This window comes from Neoarius graeffei, chromosome 2 (genome assembly GCF_027579695.1).
Source record: "Neoarius graeffei isolate fNeoGra1 chromosome 2, fNeoGra1.pri, whole genome shotgun sequence".
Classification (NCBI taxonomy): domain Eukaryota; kingdom Metazoa; phylum Chordata; class Actinopteri; order Siluriformes; family Ariidae; genus Neoarius; species Neoarius graeffei.
The window spans coordinates 1231010-1246220 of NC_083570.1; the positions used below are offsets into that span (position 1 = coordinate 1231010).

General features: G+C 42.6%; 1 protein-coding gene across 1 annotated transcript; it reads left to right on the top strand.

The window, feature by feature from the left end:
* The first annotated feature begins 1842 nt into the window (after positions 1 to 1842).
* On the top strand, positions 1843 to 15079 carry eif2b2 (eukaryotic translation initiation factor 2B, subunit 2 beta). The gene is made up of 8 exons (XM_060913557.1): positions 1843 to 2089; positions 8128 to 8248; positions 10507 to 10658; positions 10761 to 10924; positions 10996 to 11091; positions 11214 to 11351; positions 11439 to 11505; positions 14900 to 15079. The coding sequence occupies exons 1-8, from the start codon at positions 1918 to 1920 to the stop codon at positions 15055 to 15057; spliced, it is 1068 nt and encodes a 355-aa protein (XP_060769540.1). The 5' UTR covers positions 1843 to 1917; the 3' UTR covers positions 15058 to 15079.
* The last annotated feature ends 132 nt before the right edge of the window (positions 15080 to 15211 follow it).

A 15211-nucleotide genomic window follows, 5' to 3' on the forward strand; every position in this document is an offset into this window, starting at 1 on the left:
ATCACGCGGACATTATTTAAAAAAAAAAAAAAACCCGATAAGATTAAATGCGACCAGCTATCTTAGTGTCTTTAATAAAAGTTGTTACTGCATTAGTGATCTAGGCTCCCCCAGTAGGGTCTCTAAAGAGAAATCCTTTTTGGCTGCTTCAACTATTCTCTTAAGACCTTCTTGAGTATTTTACACATCTTAATAATACATGCTCCACATCTTCTCTAACTCCACAAAACTCACACATGCCAGTGGGATGCTTATGAATAATATGTATGCTGCTATTTAATCCAGTGTGGCCTATTCTCATACGTGTGAACCATACGTCTTCTTGTCTTCCTGAGTAACTAGATTTGCTGCTTGATATTTCTTTTTGTATGCTGTACAAATGTCTTCCCTTCTTCTCCTTGTCCCAATCTGCTTGCCAGAGTTTATTTACCTTATGTTTGATTAATACCTTGATTCCTGTACGACTAAGTGGAATATTCAGCTGGACTTCTTCATTTTTGACAGCTTGTCTGCTTCTTCATTGCCCTTCACTCCACTGTGGGCAGGAACCCATACAAGCTGGATGACTATTCTCTGTTGACGTATTACAAATAAGAGGTGATTCATTTCATTCAATAGGTCCTGACGGCATGAAGAATTACCACTTTGTATGGATACCAGGGATGACATGGAGTCTGAACAAATGACTGCTTTAGGGGGCTTAAAGTGCCATTCCACCATTGGATGTATTTTTTGGCATAAAATACAATATATTTTATGACAACATGACTAGACAGAGAAATATTTTAGCTTCAAAATGATATATCAAACATCATTTTTTGACAACGACTTAATTTTGCGACCAAAGTCACCTACCCTTTTAATTTCTGCGCGGTACTGAAACGTGATGTCATCGGCAGGTTCCCCTTCTTGTGCACAGATTATCAGCAATGGCGGATAGAACGCGATTTCCACTTGTCGATTGCTGTGCCGATATTCACCATCGACCGTCTCCTTTGCTATTCGCTTCTTTTCCGAAGCTGACAATCGCGTTCTATCCGCCATTGCTGATAGACATCATGTTTCAGTACCGCGCGGAAATTAAAAGGGTAGGTGACTTTGGTCGCAAAGTTAATATACTTGTCGTTGTCAAAAAATTATGTTTGATATATCATTTTGAAGCTAAAAGATTTCTCTGTCTAGTCATGTTGTCATAAAATATATTGTATTTTATGCCAAAGAATACATCCAGTGGTGGAATGGCCCTTTAAGAAATTCTTTGGTTGGGTAAATTCTATTCAAAAGTTTGAACTGTATTTCTTTCGCTTTGAAGGGAATTAGAAAGGAGAGATGTTTAGTTCTAATTTCTACTGTTTCAAAATCTTTTAATATGTAATCTCTTTTGACAGAATTAGGAAACGAGGCATCTCGAGTAAAACAAGTTCGCATGGGATGCTTTGTTTGTTCCCAGAGTGCACCGCGCCAAATCCAAAATGGCGGCATCCGTGAAACGGTCCATTAAAAAAAATATTTTTTTTCAGCCAAACTTATTGAATTATTCAGTTAAATAAATAAATATGTGTATAACGCTGTTATTGATGGATGTTATGTCGAGGATAATTCTTATTTTTAAAGATTAATTGAAGGTATTTAACCAGACCGGAAGTGAGAGTCGCTATAGTGGTTCGCTTCACGCTTTTTCTGTACACAGGTGCTTTTCTTTGTGTCTTTTCTTCTTTTTCCACAGTTGAGGATTATTATTATTATTATTATTATTAATAATTCTCAGGAACTCTGGCTGATCGTGTTGAGGAAAATGAAGTCTTTTCATATGAATTATCCGGAACTTTTAATTTGAAGTTTCCGGCCTCTTCCGGCCGGAAGTGAGCGGAGGCAGGTTAGACAGTGTGTGTGTGTTTGTGTGAGGGAGCAGTGAGGATGCCGGGAGCGGATAAAGAGACGGACCTGTCGGAGCGGATCGAGGCTTTCCTGGCCGAGCTGAAGCGCAGCGGCAGCGGCTCCGGATCAGTGCGCGGCTCGGCGGAAACAGCGAGAGACACCGCGGCTTTACTGAGGAGGATCACCGCCCAGGCCCGCTGGGGCAGCGCAGGTCTCTCCACACACACACACACAGCTGTTTATCACAGACCCTCAGGAAGCGATGTTAAATGGACAGAAAGTAAAGCATGGCCTGTAAGTGGGTGAGCTGCTGTGGTGTGAGAGCAGCAGAACCTCCAGGCTGTGAGAATGGCTGACTGCTTCATCACATCAGGCTGCTGGTGATTAGTTTCCTCCAGCAGCACAAACCCACAGTGGGTATTAGTTACAGCCTGTGACTCGAGTTCAACAACAACAACAACAAGAAGCCTTTATTCATCACATGCACACTGCAAGCAGGGCGGTTCTGGCCATTTTGGGGCCCTCAAAAGTCAGAAAAAAAGATAGCAATGTTCCCCAAATAAGCTCCACAGTGAAACAGCATTTGCCAAAATTCTGACAGTGTTTATTGCTCAGATCAAGCCAGAAAGAGAGAGAGAGAGCGACAAGGCAAACAACAGAAGTAGAGAGAGAGAGAGAGAGAGAATTTTAAGTCAGTCTCCATTTTTTAATAAAACAAGGATATCTGAAATCGAATTATTATTTTTACTCCACAGATACATATCTGTTAGTCTGTCTAATGCAACTTAAAAGCTCTGTGAGCATTGGTCTGCAGGGGCTTCAAAGTTTGGAAGAATAGCAGGGTGCAAAATGGTAATAATGCACGCAAAGCGTGCACGGATATATATACAACCCCGATTCCAAAAAAGTTGGGACAAGGCCATGTTTCCCACTGTGAGACATCCCCTTTTCTCTTTACAACAGTCTGTAAACGTCTGGGGACTGAGGAGACAAGTTGCTCAAGTTTAGGGAGAGGAATGTTAACCCATTCTTGTCTAATGTAGGATTCTAGTTGGTCTTTTTTGTCGTATCTTCCGTTTTATGATGCGCCAAATGTTTTCAGTTCAGTACCCGGACCCTTCTTCTACGCAGCCATGATGCTGTAATTGATGCAGTATGTGGTTTGGCATTGTCATGTTGGAAAATGCAAGGTCTTCCCTGAAAGAGACGTCGTCTGGATGGGAGCATATGTTGCTCTAGAACCTGGATATACCTTTCAGCATTGATGGTGTCTTTCCAGATGTGTAAGCTGCCCGTGCCACACGCACTAATGCAACCCCATACCATCAGAGATGCAGGCTTCTGAACTGAGCGCTGATAACAACTCGGGTCGTCCTTCTCCTCTTTAGTCCGAATGACACGGCGTCCCTGATTTCCATAAAGAACTTCACATTTTGATTCGTCTGACCACAGAACAGTTTTCCACTTTGCCACAGTCCATTTTAAATGAGCCTTGGCCCAGAGAAGACGTCTGCGCTTCTGGATCATGTTTAGATACGGCTTCTTCTTTGAACTATAGAGTTTTAGCTGGCGACGGCGGATGGCACGGTGAATTGTGTTCACAGATAATGTTCTCTGGAAATATTCCTGAGCCCATTTTGTGATTTCCAATACAGAAGCATGCCTGTATGTGATGCAGTGCCGTCTAAGGGCCCGAAGATCACGGGCACCCAGTATGGTTTTCCGGCCTTGACCCTTACGCACAGAGATTCTTCCAGATTCTCTGAATCTTTTGATGATATTATGCACTGTAGATGATGATATGTTCAAACTCTTTGCAATTTTACACTGTCGAACTCCTTTCTGATATTGCTCCACTATTTGTGGGCGCAGAATTAGGGGGATTGGTGATCCTCTTCCCATCTTTACTTCTGAGAGCCGCTGCCACTCCAAGATGCTCTTTTTATACCCAGTCATGTTAATGACCTATTGCCAATTGACCTAATGAGTTGCAGTTTGGTCCTCCAGCTGTTCCTTTTTTGTACCTTTAACTTTTCCAGCCTCTTATTGCCCCTGTCCCAACTTTTTTGAGATGTGTTGCTGTCATGAAATTTCAAAATGTCTCACTTTCGACATTTGATATGTTGTCTATGTTCTACTGTGAATACAATATCAGTTTTTGAGATTTGTAAATTATTGCATTCCGTTTTTATTTACAATTTGTACTTTGTCCCAACTTTTTTGGAATCGGGGTTGTAAATATATACATACAGTTGTGCTCATAAGTTTACATACCCTGGCAGAATCTATGATTCTTTGACCATTTTTCAGAGAATATGAATGATAACACAAAAACATCTTTTCCACTCATGCTTAGTGGTTGGGTGAAACCATTTATTGTCAAACAACTGTGTTTTCTCTTTTTAAATCATAATGACAACAGAAACTACCCAGATGACCCTGATCAAAAGTTCACATACCCTGGTGATTTTGGCCTGATAACATGCACAGAAGTTGACACAAATGGGTTTGAATGGCTACGAAAGGTACCGTAACATCCTCACCTGTGATCTGTTTGCTTGTAATCGGTGTGTGCGCATAAAAGCTGAGTGAGTTTCTGGGATCCAGACAGACTCTCGCATCTTTCATCCAGACGTTTCTGGATTCTGAGTCATGGGGAAAGCAAAAGAATTGTCTGCGGCTCTACGGGAAAAGGTAGTTGAACTGTATAAAACAGGAAAGGGATACAAAAAGATATCCACGGAATTGATAATGCCAGTCAGCAGTGTTCAAACTGTGATTAACAAATGGAAAATCAGGGGCTCTGTTAAAACCAAACCACGGTCAGGAAGACCAACAAAAATTTACGCCAAACAGCACAGAGACAAGCCTCAAAACTTCTGGAACAAGGTAATTTGGAGTGATGAGACCAAAATTGAACTTTTTGGCCACAACCATAAACGTTACATTTGGAGAGGTGTCAACAAGGCCTATGATGAAAGGAACACCATTCCTACTGTAAAGCACGGAGGTGGATCGCTGACGTTTTGGGGATGTGTGAGCTACAAAGGCACAGGAAACTTGGTCAAAGTTGAAGGAAAGATGCATGCAGCACGTTATCAGCAAATACTGGAGGCAAATTTGCACTCGTCAGCCCAGAAGCTGCGCATGGGACGTACAGTACTTGGACGTTCCAACATGACAACGATCCAAAACACAAGGCCAAGTCGACCCGTCATTGGCTATAGCAGAACAAAGTGAAGGTTCTGGAGTGGCCATCTCAGTCTCCTGACCTCAATATCATTGAGCCACTCTGGGGAGATCTCAAGTGCACAGTTCATGCAAGACAGCCCAGGAATTTAGAGGAACTGGAGGCTTTTTGCCAAGAAGAATGGGCAGCTTTACCATCTGAGAAAATAAAGAGCCTCATCCACAACTACCACAAAAGACTTGATGTTAGAGGGGGCAATACACGGTATTAAGAACTGGGGTATGTAAACTTTTGATCAGGGTCTTTTGGATGTTTTTTGTTGTCATTATGATTTAAAAATAGAAAACACAGTTGTTTATCAATAAATGGCTTCACCCAACCACTAACCCTGAGTGGGGAAACAAGTTTTTGTGTTATCATTCATATTCTCTGAAAAAAGGCCAAGAAAGCAAAAATTCTGCCAGGGTATGTAAACTTATGAGCACAACTAGAGGAGAGAGAGATGCGCGCAAGTATGAATTTTTCATGGGGTGGGATGGTTTGGAACAGGTCATCTAAAATTGGGGTAACATTTACCCGGGACGGGTATTTGAGGCGGGTCGTCTAGCTTAAGCTTGATTAGCGTTGTTACGCACGCCAGTGTTTCCCACAGAAATTTTGGAGACTATGGGGGCAAGCCATGGGGGGTTGTTTAAAAATTGAGTGATATGTTAAATATTAAGTTATTACTGAAAAACTATTGATTAAAAAAACAAAGACACTGAGAAATGGTCCTATAAACAACGTTACCAATATAAAAGATTACCAGGACTACAAAAATGCAGAAAAATAGGCTTTACTTATCCAAATGCACCTGTTGGTTCAAAAGTTAAAGTGCAGAGAACCTCACAGCACAACATGAAGTTACCTTAAAATATAATATAAATGCCTCAGCTTTCATGGAAGAAAATACTAGTACTGTGTGCAGGCAGTCTCTCCTGAAGACTAAATTAAACAATAATTATAAACTAATAAAATAAATGGCTCAGGCTTCATAGAAGAAAAAAAACAATTTGAACAGAATCTCACAGTATGATGCTGAAGCTGCCGAAACAATGGAAAATAAAATACCATTTTGGCAAAAATGTTGGCATCCATTAATTTCTTGTATTAAGTAAAAAAATATGTTGCCAGATACTGCTGACGTTTTACAGCCCAAAATATGCCAATTGGGCGGGAAACCGCCCAATCTGGCAACACAGGTAATGGCTGCACTCATGTCGAGGATGTAAACAAAGTTGACGCGGCAACGGACATACATGACATAGTGGATGTAATTTACATTCACAGCTTTTTTTGCTGTCAAATATTTAATATTAAATTTTGTGACTCGACTGACAATAACATGCCACAGATGGCGATTTGCCGCCGGTGACCGGCTACTTTTGAGACCGCTGGGTCTGGCAAAGATATATTAAGCCCAACCGTTTCCCAAAGTGCGTGGTTGACCCGCCTCCCTGAAATGCCTCAGTTTGCTACTGGTCGAAGCCAGAAAAGGCTGTGATGAAGCTTAAACCAATCACATCACTCTTTCCTCTGACGTATGTGACGCGACGGAAACTGCTTGAGTAACAGGAAGAAGATAAATACCTCCAGGGCTGCTCTTTGCTCCGTTTTCAATGAGAACTTCCCGTTGAATGCTTTCAATACAGCATCTACCGCTGTGTTAAAGGCTTGCCGCTGCTCCATGTTCGTGATGTGAATGAAGCGCTTCCGGCATAGATTGTGTAAACAATCTATGGCTTCCGGTCGCAGTTCTACTACGTCACTGCTTTGAATGCGTTGGAGATGCTCAGAGTTGATTGGCTCCCGATTTTTCGGGAGCTTGGAAGAGCTGGAGATAGCTTGCCTTGCCAGACTAAAGGCCAATTTATGCTGACAACCCAGTCCTCGCAGACTGCGCCGCAGATAGCGTCTGCGTAGCCCCCCCCACCTTCGCAGACGCTCTGCGCGCACCTCCCAAAAATTGTGACCACCGCAGAAGCCTCGCAGACGAGGGCTCTGATTGGTCCACTCTACATCCGCTGTACACGCACTTCCGCTTCCCTACTTTCCCGGTTTGGTTTGTTTTCACGACCGGCATTTTTAAAAACACGAGCGAAGATGGAGCAGCACGAAGAGCGGTAGGAGGATAAACACTCCACTAACCACACCCACCAACTACTCCTAGCGATTTCGCACCCCCTTGCGTTGTGGCAGTGAATAACATCATGCACGCCTATTACTCCCCGCTCAACGATAAATTACAACTGTCTGCGAAAAGCTATCTGCGAAAGCCTTGTCACAAGAGCATGCAGAGGCCCTAAGTTCACAACAGCCCCCCGTGTTGCATCACGCTTAGGATGGGCGGCCCCAGGCGCAAACACTGTCATAACTGCGCATCATCTTGTTTACAGTTCCCTCTGCTTTGGTTTGAATTCCCGTCGCGCACCTGTCTACGTCGTCAGATCATGGACTAGTCCAATGTAAAACAGCCAGGGTGTTGATATTCTGATGCTATTTTGGTGTGTTTTTCCATGTAAATCGTTGACTACTTAATATCAGAGACAAATTAAGATTACATATATATTGTTTGGTGTTTACCGTGATGAGGCTGACTGTTAGGGGCCCCCAAATTTTGGGGGCCCTAGGCAACCGCCTTGGTTTGCCTAATGGTAAGTCCGCCCCTGACTTCAAGCACAGTGAAACCCATCTGAAGCACTGAACACACACACACTAGGGTGGTCCCCCAAATTTTTTTTTACATTGCCTAAAAGAAGTTATTGTGCGAAATTTGGTTAAGATTGAACAATGTTTCGAGGGGCCACAAAGCCATTAAAGTTTTCACTCAAGACACAATATAAAATAATGTGGCTTATTAACTGTTTCATATTAATACAAACAATACAGTAATATAACTTCCTGTGGGGCGGCACGGTGGTGTAGTGGTTAGCGCTGTCGCCTCACAGCAAGAAGGTCCGGGTTCGAGCCCCGTGGAGTTTTCATTTCCCTCTGGAGTAAATCTGTGTGTGTGTGTGTAGGTGACCTGATGGAGATCATCCGTAAGGAGGGCAGGAGAATGACTGCAGCTCAGCCCTCAGAGACCACCGTCGGGAACATGATCCGCCGAGTGCTGAAGATCATCCGAGAGGAATACGCCAGGTACGCACACACTTTAACAACATCCACGGTGTGTTTTACCCTAAATCAGCTGAGACATGGTGTTTAGTTTTACGCTGCCATCCTGCTTACACACTGCTCTGTTTATCCAGTGTAACGTTAACCTCTCGGGTATGGAGATCTTGCAGTCACGTGACCGGAAAGTACACAGCCGCCATTTTGTCGGTAAAAAACACAGCTGAATACTGCTGCACTCGTGTACAGAATGGATCAATTTCAACCAACGGACTACACGGCTCATTTTTCTAATGAACAGATAACTAGATATATGTCTAAAATAAACGACCTACGGAGTTTTCACGACCGTGTCAGTGGATATTGAACTGCCAGAGGTGGAATACCCAGACGTGTATAATTACCTCATTAACTTTCCCTCGCTGTTCAGTGGTGTAAATCTTTACAGAAATTCAGGATTTGTCAGCCGCCCTCAGATGTGGCATCTTGTAAACAAGAAAATAACAATCCTCATTGGACGGGTAAGTCACTTAAGTATTGCGTACTAGTACTGATACTAGATATATCAGTAGTATCTAGTATAGCACTGACCAGCCGATTATGGTTGAATATTTTATATTATCAGTTACAACCCCAATTCCAAAAAAGTTGGGACAAATTGTAAATAAAAACGGAATGTAATAATTTACAAATCTCAAAAACTGATATTGTATTCACAATAGAACATAGACAACATATCAAATGTCGAAAGTGAGACATTTTGAAATTCCACGACAGCAACACATCTCAAAAAAGTTGGGACAGGGGCAATAAGAGGCTGGAAAAGTTAAAGGTACAAAAAAGGAACAGCTGGAGGACCAAATTGCAACTCATTAGGTCAATTGGCAATAGGTCATTAACATGACTGGGTATAAAAAGAGCATCTTGGAGTGGCAGCGGCTCTCAGAAGTAAAGATGGGAAGAGGATCACCAATCCCCCTAATTCTGCGCCGACAAATAGTGGAGCAATATCAGAAAGGAGTTCGACAGTGTAAAATTGCAAAGAGTTTGAACATATCATCATCTACAGTGCATAATATCATCAAAAGATTCAGAGAATCTGGAAGAATCTCTGTGCGTAAGGGTCAAGGCCGGAAAACCATACTGGGTGCCCGTGATCTTCGGGCCCTTAGACGGCACTGCATCACATACAGGCATGCTTCTGTATTGGAAATCACAAAATGGGCTCAGGAATATTTCCAGAGAACATTATCTGTGAACACAATTCACCGTGCCATCCGCCGTTGCCAGCTAAAACTCTATAGTTCAAAGAAGAAGCCGTATCTAAACACGATCCAGAAGCGCAGACGTCTTCTCTGGGCCAAGGCTCATTTAAAATGGACTGTGGCAAAGTGGAAAACTGTTCTGTGGTCAGACGAATCAAAATGTGAAGTTCTTTATGGAAATCAGGGACGCCGTGTCATTCGGACTAAAGAGGAGAAGGACGACCCGAGTTGTTATCAGCGCTCAGTTCAGAAGCCTGCATCTCTGATGGTATGGGGTTGCATTAGTGCGTGTGGCATGGGCAGCTTGCACATCTGGAAAGACACCATCAATGCTGAAAGGTATATCCAGGTTCTAGAGCAACATATGCTCCCATCCAGACGACGTCTCTTTCAGGGAAGACCTTGCATTTTCCAACATGACAATGCCAAACCACATACTGCATCAATTACAGCATCATGGCTGCATAGAAGAAGGGTCCGGGTACTGAACTGAAAATATTTGGCGCATCATAAAACGGAAGATACGACAAAAAAGACCAACTAGAATCCTACATTAGACAAGAATGGGTTAACATTCCTCTCCCTAAACTTGAGCAACTTGTCTCCTCAGTCCCCAGACGTTTACAGACTGTTGTAAAGAGAAAAGGGGATGTCTCACAGTGGGAAACATGGCCTTGTCCCAACTTTTTTGGAATCGGGGTTGTAGATCAAGTATCAGTAGTCTATCACTATTACTGTATATATGGTATACCTGATAGCAGCAATCCATTTTGCACGCCTGTCAGGGTCCCGTGGCAGCCTATGAAACTTTCTTCCCGATTTCTGACCTCTCCTGTCGTGGCATTTATATACCATACAGCTCTCCGGCATTGTGGCACGGTAATATTTGCAGATTTGGGCGAAAAACAACGAAAGTCAGTGTCTGTAAATTGCGATGGCGGAAATATGGCGTTGGACCGACAAGATGGCGTCTGTATCGGCTGTGACATCACATGCAAGTGGACTATCGTGTGCGTGTAGGTCCCGCGGCAGCAGTGAAGAAGCCGATCAGCAGGAGTCCCTGCACAAGCTGCTGACGTCTGGCGGTTCGAGTGAAGAAAACTTCAGAACTCACTTCAGCTCCCTGAAAGCAAACGTCATCGAGGCCATCAACGAGCTGCTGACTGAGCTCGGTACGCACACGATAAAAAAATATTCTTTATATAGACGATTCTTTACATTTAAAATGAAATTATATAAATCTGTCCTTTTTTTTTTTTTTCTCGTGTGTGTAGAGGGCACTACTGATAACATTGCGATGCAGGCTCTGGAGCACATTCACTCTAATGAGGTGATCATGACGATCGGACGCTCGCGCACCGTCAAGGCTTTTCTGAAGGACGCAGCTCGCAAACGCAAGTTTCACGTCATCGTTGCCGAGTGTGCTCCATTCTGTCAGGTAACATTACCCACAATCCCCTGCAGGTGGAGCGTAGTACTGCGTGCTGAAGTGTGTGTGCGCGTTCTCAGGGTCATGAAATGGCGACCAGTCTGTCAAGAGACGGCATCGAGACCACCGTCATTCCAGACGCTGCTATTTTCGCCGTCATGTCCCGAGTCAACAAGGTGAGAGAGATGGAAATTTTATTTTGTGTCTTCTCCACTTAATATTTTTCTTTAATTTCTTCTAAAATCAAACCAACCGGAAGAACTTTGTGTGTAATATACTTTATTTTAACGTGCGTCAGGTGATCATCGGCACACAGACGGTTCTGGCTAACGGAGGACTGCGAGCAGTGAACGGCACACACACACTCGCGCTTGCCGCTAAACACCACTCCACTCCGCTCATCGTGTGCGCGGCCATGTTCAAACTCTCACCTCAGGTAACCATGACAGCGGTGGCGTGACAAAATAACATCTCTCTCTCTCTCACACACACGCACACGTTTATATGTTTTCCGTCTCCTCAGTTTCCGAATGAAGAGGACACGTTCCACAAGTTCGTCTCTCCACATGAGGTCCTGCCCTTCACTGAAGGTATGAGCTTTTAAAACAAAACCATCGAAGGTGTAGATTCAGTGCTTCGGCAAAAATCTCTGACCTTTAAATTTGTTTTATCCCCCGCTGGCCGAAAGGGGATGATGTCGTGGCGATTTCCGTCCATCTGTCTGAAGGGTGCTCACGTTCTGAAATCAACTCCTCTCATAATTTGTGGAGAAATTTCACCAAACTTGGCAGAAGGCTTTGTTATATGACGGTTATATGCATACACGTCAACCTTTGGTCAATCAAACCTGTATAACCAACCTCCAAAATCCGAATGATAATTAACAATGATATATCCTCCCAGTTACTTTTTATTCAATATTAATAACAAACCTTCAGAATGAATACAAAGCTCCAATGTTCGACAAAAACACAGTGTTATCAGCGTAGTTACGAAGGAAATACTTCGTTGTTTGGAGACAGGTTTCACTTAGCGACTATTATGCGCGAGACTTCATATTAGCCACAAAGTCAGGAAAATCTGTTCGTAAAATTACGTTATAATGACCAAATACAGTGAAAAGTATTTTTCCAGTCTCGCCTGTGAGGCCAAAAAAAAAAGTGTGTTTTTCTGGTTACCCAACCGACCCTAACTTTTTTTTTTTCGTTTTTTTCCCAGTCGCAACTTTTACATATAACCCAACCGCGTGAACCAGAAGTTTTTGTCACTCACTGGGAAAATCAGGGCTTTCCACAAGCGCCGGCTGCCGGCCATACAGCCGACTACACAATTAAGTCCAGCCGGCTACTTTAATGACTATTATTTTTGTAGCCCACAGGCTCTAAATATTAATTTTCGATTTTAATAAAATTAAATGTTCATCTAACGGACTGACAATAATGTCAAACTGTGATTCGCGCTGTTTGTACCGATAATAACCACAAATTCCCCGCCGACTTCGTTGATCAAGGGAGAGTAACTCATCCGCGGCCCCGGCATGTGGTGTGTGCGTCGGGGCCGTCGGAGGGAACAGAAGCAGAGATGACGCTTATTTTGTCTTTCACCTAGAGACATGATTCAAACTTTAAAACGGAGACAAACTTCTCCTGTGTGGATCCGGCATTCAACTTTTTTGCTAGGTTCTATACTTTCTGATCAGTCACAGATCAAACACCATGAGGACATCTGGAGAAATTCAGGCTTTATAATGGGGGTCTATTGCGTTACACACCAGTGGCGCTCAGGAGTTTAGAGTGGAGGCAGCTTGAAAAAAAAAGCTCTAACTTTCTCATTTAAACTGTTTTCTCAGCCACAATTTTCACTCTACACACACAACTTTCTCAAAGGTTGTAGTCACACATTGTGTGAATCAAGACAAGTGTCTCCCTGAGCGATAGGATTTACAGTTTTTGAATGAGAAGCCTGAAAGTAAGGAGAGGACAGCTGCGCTCTCCCATAGACTCACATTATAAACGTGGCAGCGCTTTTACTGCAAAATCAGAAAAGTCACTTGTTTTTAACTCACTCTAGTGTCCACATTTTTTACACTAGGGACAAAAAAAATTACATTAATGTGTTCATGGGAGCCTTGTAGCACTCAATGTGAAAAGCTCCTTCCGTTTCCGTGTAAATCAGTGTTGTTCGAGGAGAGGGAACTCTGAGAAAAAGCGCTCTTTGCTTGTTATATTGTGTCTTTTCCCTGCACCGTTACCAAGGCGACGAGCTCCACTCAGGGAGCAGAGAGGGGTGGGGCTGCTCTCTCTCTCTCATGGTGTATTGAGCTGTTATATTTACAGAAAAATTCATGTTAAAAGGTGTCTCATGCTGCATCAGAAGGTGGTAACTCGGGTGACCTGCAAAGAAATTCATTATATTTTGTGAAATTATTCCTGTCTAAATATAGGTTATGGCAGCCATATTGAAAAAAAAAAAAAAGCCTGCCTACCGACCCTAGTTTTGAAATCTACGTAACCAGAAACGCACACTTTTTTTTTTTTTTTGACCTGAAAGGTAATCCCGTTGGTACAGTTAAACGCAGCACATGAATGAGGCATCTTTATTCTCGGCTACTGTCTAGACGCTATACCAGAGACGGCTGAAAAATCTCCACTTTGCCACATCCAATATGGCGGCGAGGATGACGTATGATTCTACGCAGAAAGCGGCGTCTATGTTTATATGTCTATGACTTCACGGTTGGCGGGATTCTCGCAATGCGGTGGGCGCATGATCAAAAGTGGAACGAAGTCTCGCTACCACAAGATAACGCGCGATTTCATAAGACTCTTTACAGTACGTTTGTAAATGTTATGCGCTCTTTTTTATCATCATGAGAATTGATTATAGCTCTAAATAAATATTGAAGTTTTTTTTTAAAGAATCCGTATAGGTTGACATGTATGTATATGCAGATTGAAATTTCATTTAATTTGGGCAAATTTTCAGAGTTATGCTCTTGATTACTAACAAACTTGCACTTTGGGAATTTCATGAAACTTGGCAGGATTATTTGTTACATGTCGGATTTCCGTCAACTGAACTCTCCCAAGGCCAAATGTGAGGTCGGTGCTGATCCGAGGAGAATTAAAATGACGGGTGGTTGGGTAGAGATTGGGTTAGAACACTGATGTGTTGCAACACCAACTATCAGCAGGGTTTATTTAACTTTTTTGTTTTGCTTTGTGTCGTTCATTTCCTATGTTTGATCATGTTTAAACGTTCGCTGTCTACGGTGCGGCATTAAAAAAACATGCGCTGTCAAAATTGGCAAAATACATTCCCATGTGCTTGGCGTGCTTGTGTCTGACCATTTCGGTTTTGTATTAAATTAAATCTTGCCAAAATGACTTAGTTCAATCAAACCTGGACATATAGAAATGGAGCATGTTAAAAAAAAATTAGACCTAAATTTATAGCTAACAAATCAGCAGACACCCCAACAATTATTATTTTCGTCAGGCCAGTGTGTAAGGTATGTTAGAACCGTGCCTTATAGCCTACGTTATATCGCAATTTAAAGGACGTTTGAGGAGTTGGAGGCTGCGAGCGCAATGCGCTAAACTTTATTCCCTGAAAATCATACACCAGCGTTCAATACCCCAAACAGCCAAAATGTCTAGAAGACTACGGTTAAATAATAATCATAGCCTACGAAGTTAAATTACGTCGAAACATCTGTTTCTGGCCTATGAAATGATGGAGGAAAATGAGAATGAACGCAGCCAACTTCACGCGATCTTTTAGGGAACTTAACACTCATGTTGGCCACAATATTTCTCTTGAATTGTTTTTGAAGTCGTATTCAACACAAAGTAAGGTCAAATTATAATTTTAATGTAAGTGAAGATCCAAACTTTTTTCTATATTGATTAATTGATAAAGTTATCAGTCAAATAATTTTTTTTGCTTTAATCCATGAGGTCACTGTGTGTGTTTTGCCCTCAGGCGAGATCCTGTCGAAGGTGAATGCTCACTGCCCTGTATTTGATTACGTTCCCCCAGAACTCATCACACTGTTCATCTCCAACATCGGGGGAAACGCTCCCTCCTACATCTACCGCCTGATGAGTGAGCTGTACCACCCTGAGGACCATGAGCTCTAAATAAAAACGCGCCTTACAATAACTGCCTGTGTGTGTGTTATGATTCTAGGCTCACGGTTTGACTTTCCATAATATTTTTAATCTTTAGAGCTGTGTCACTCCCACCTACAGTGAAGTCATATTCCCTTTCTACACATCAGTCCATAGCCAGTAC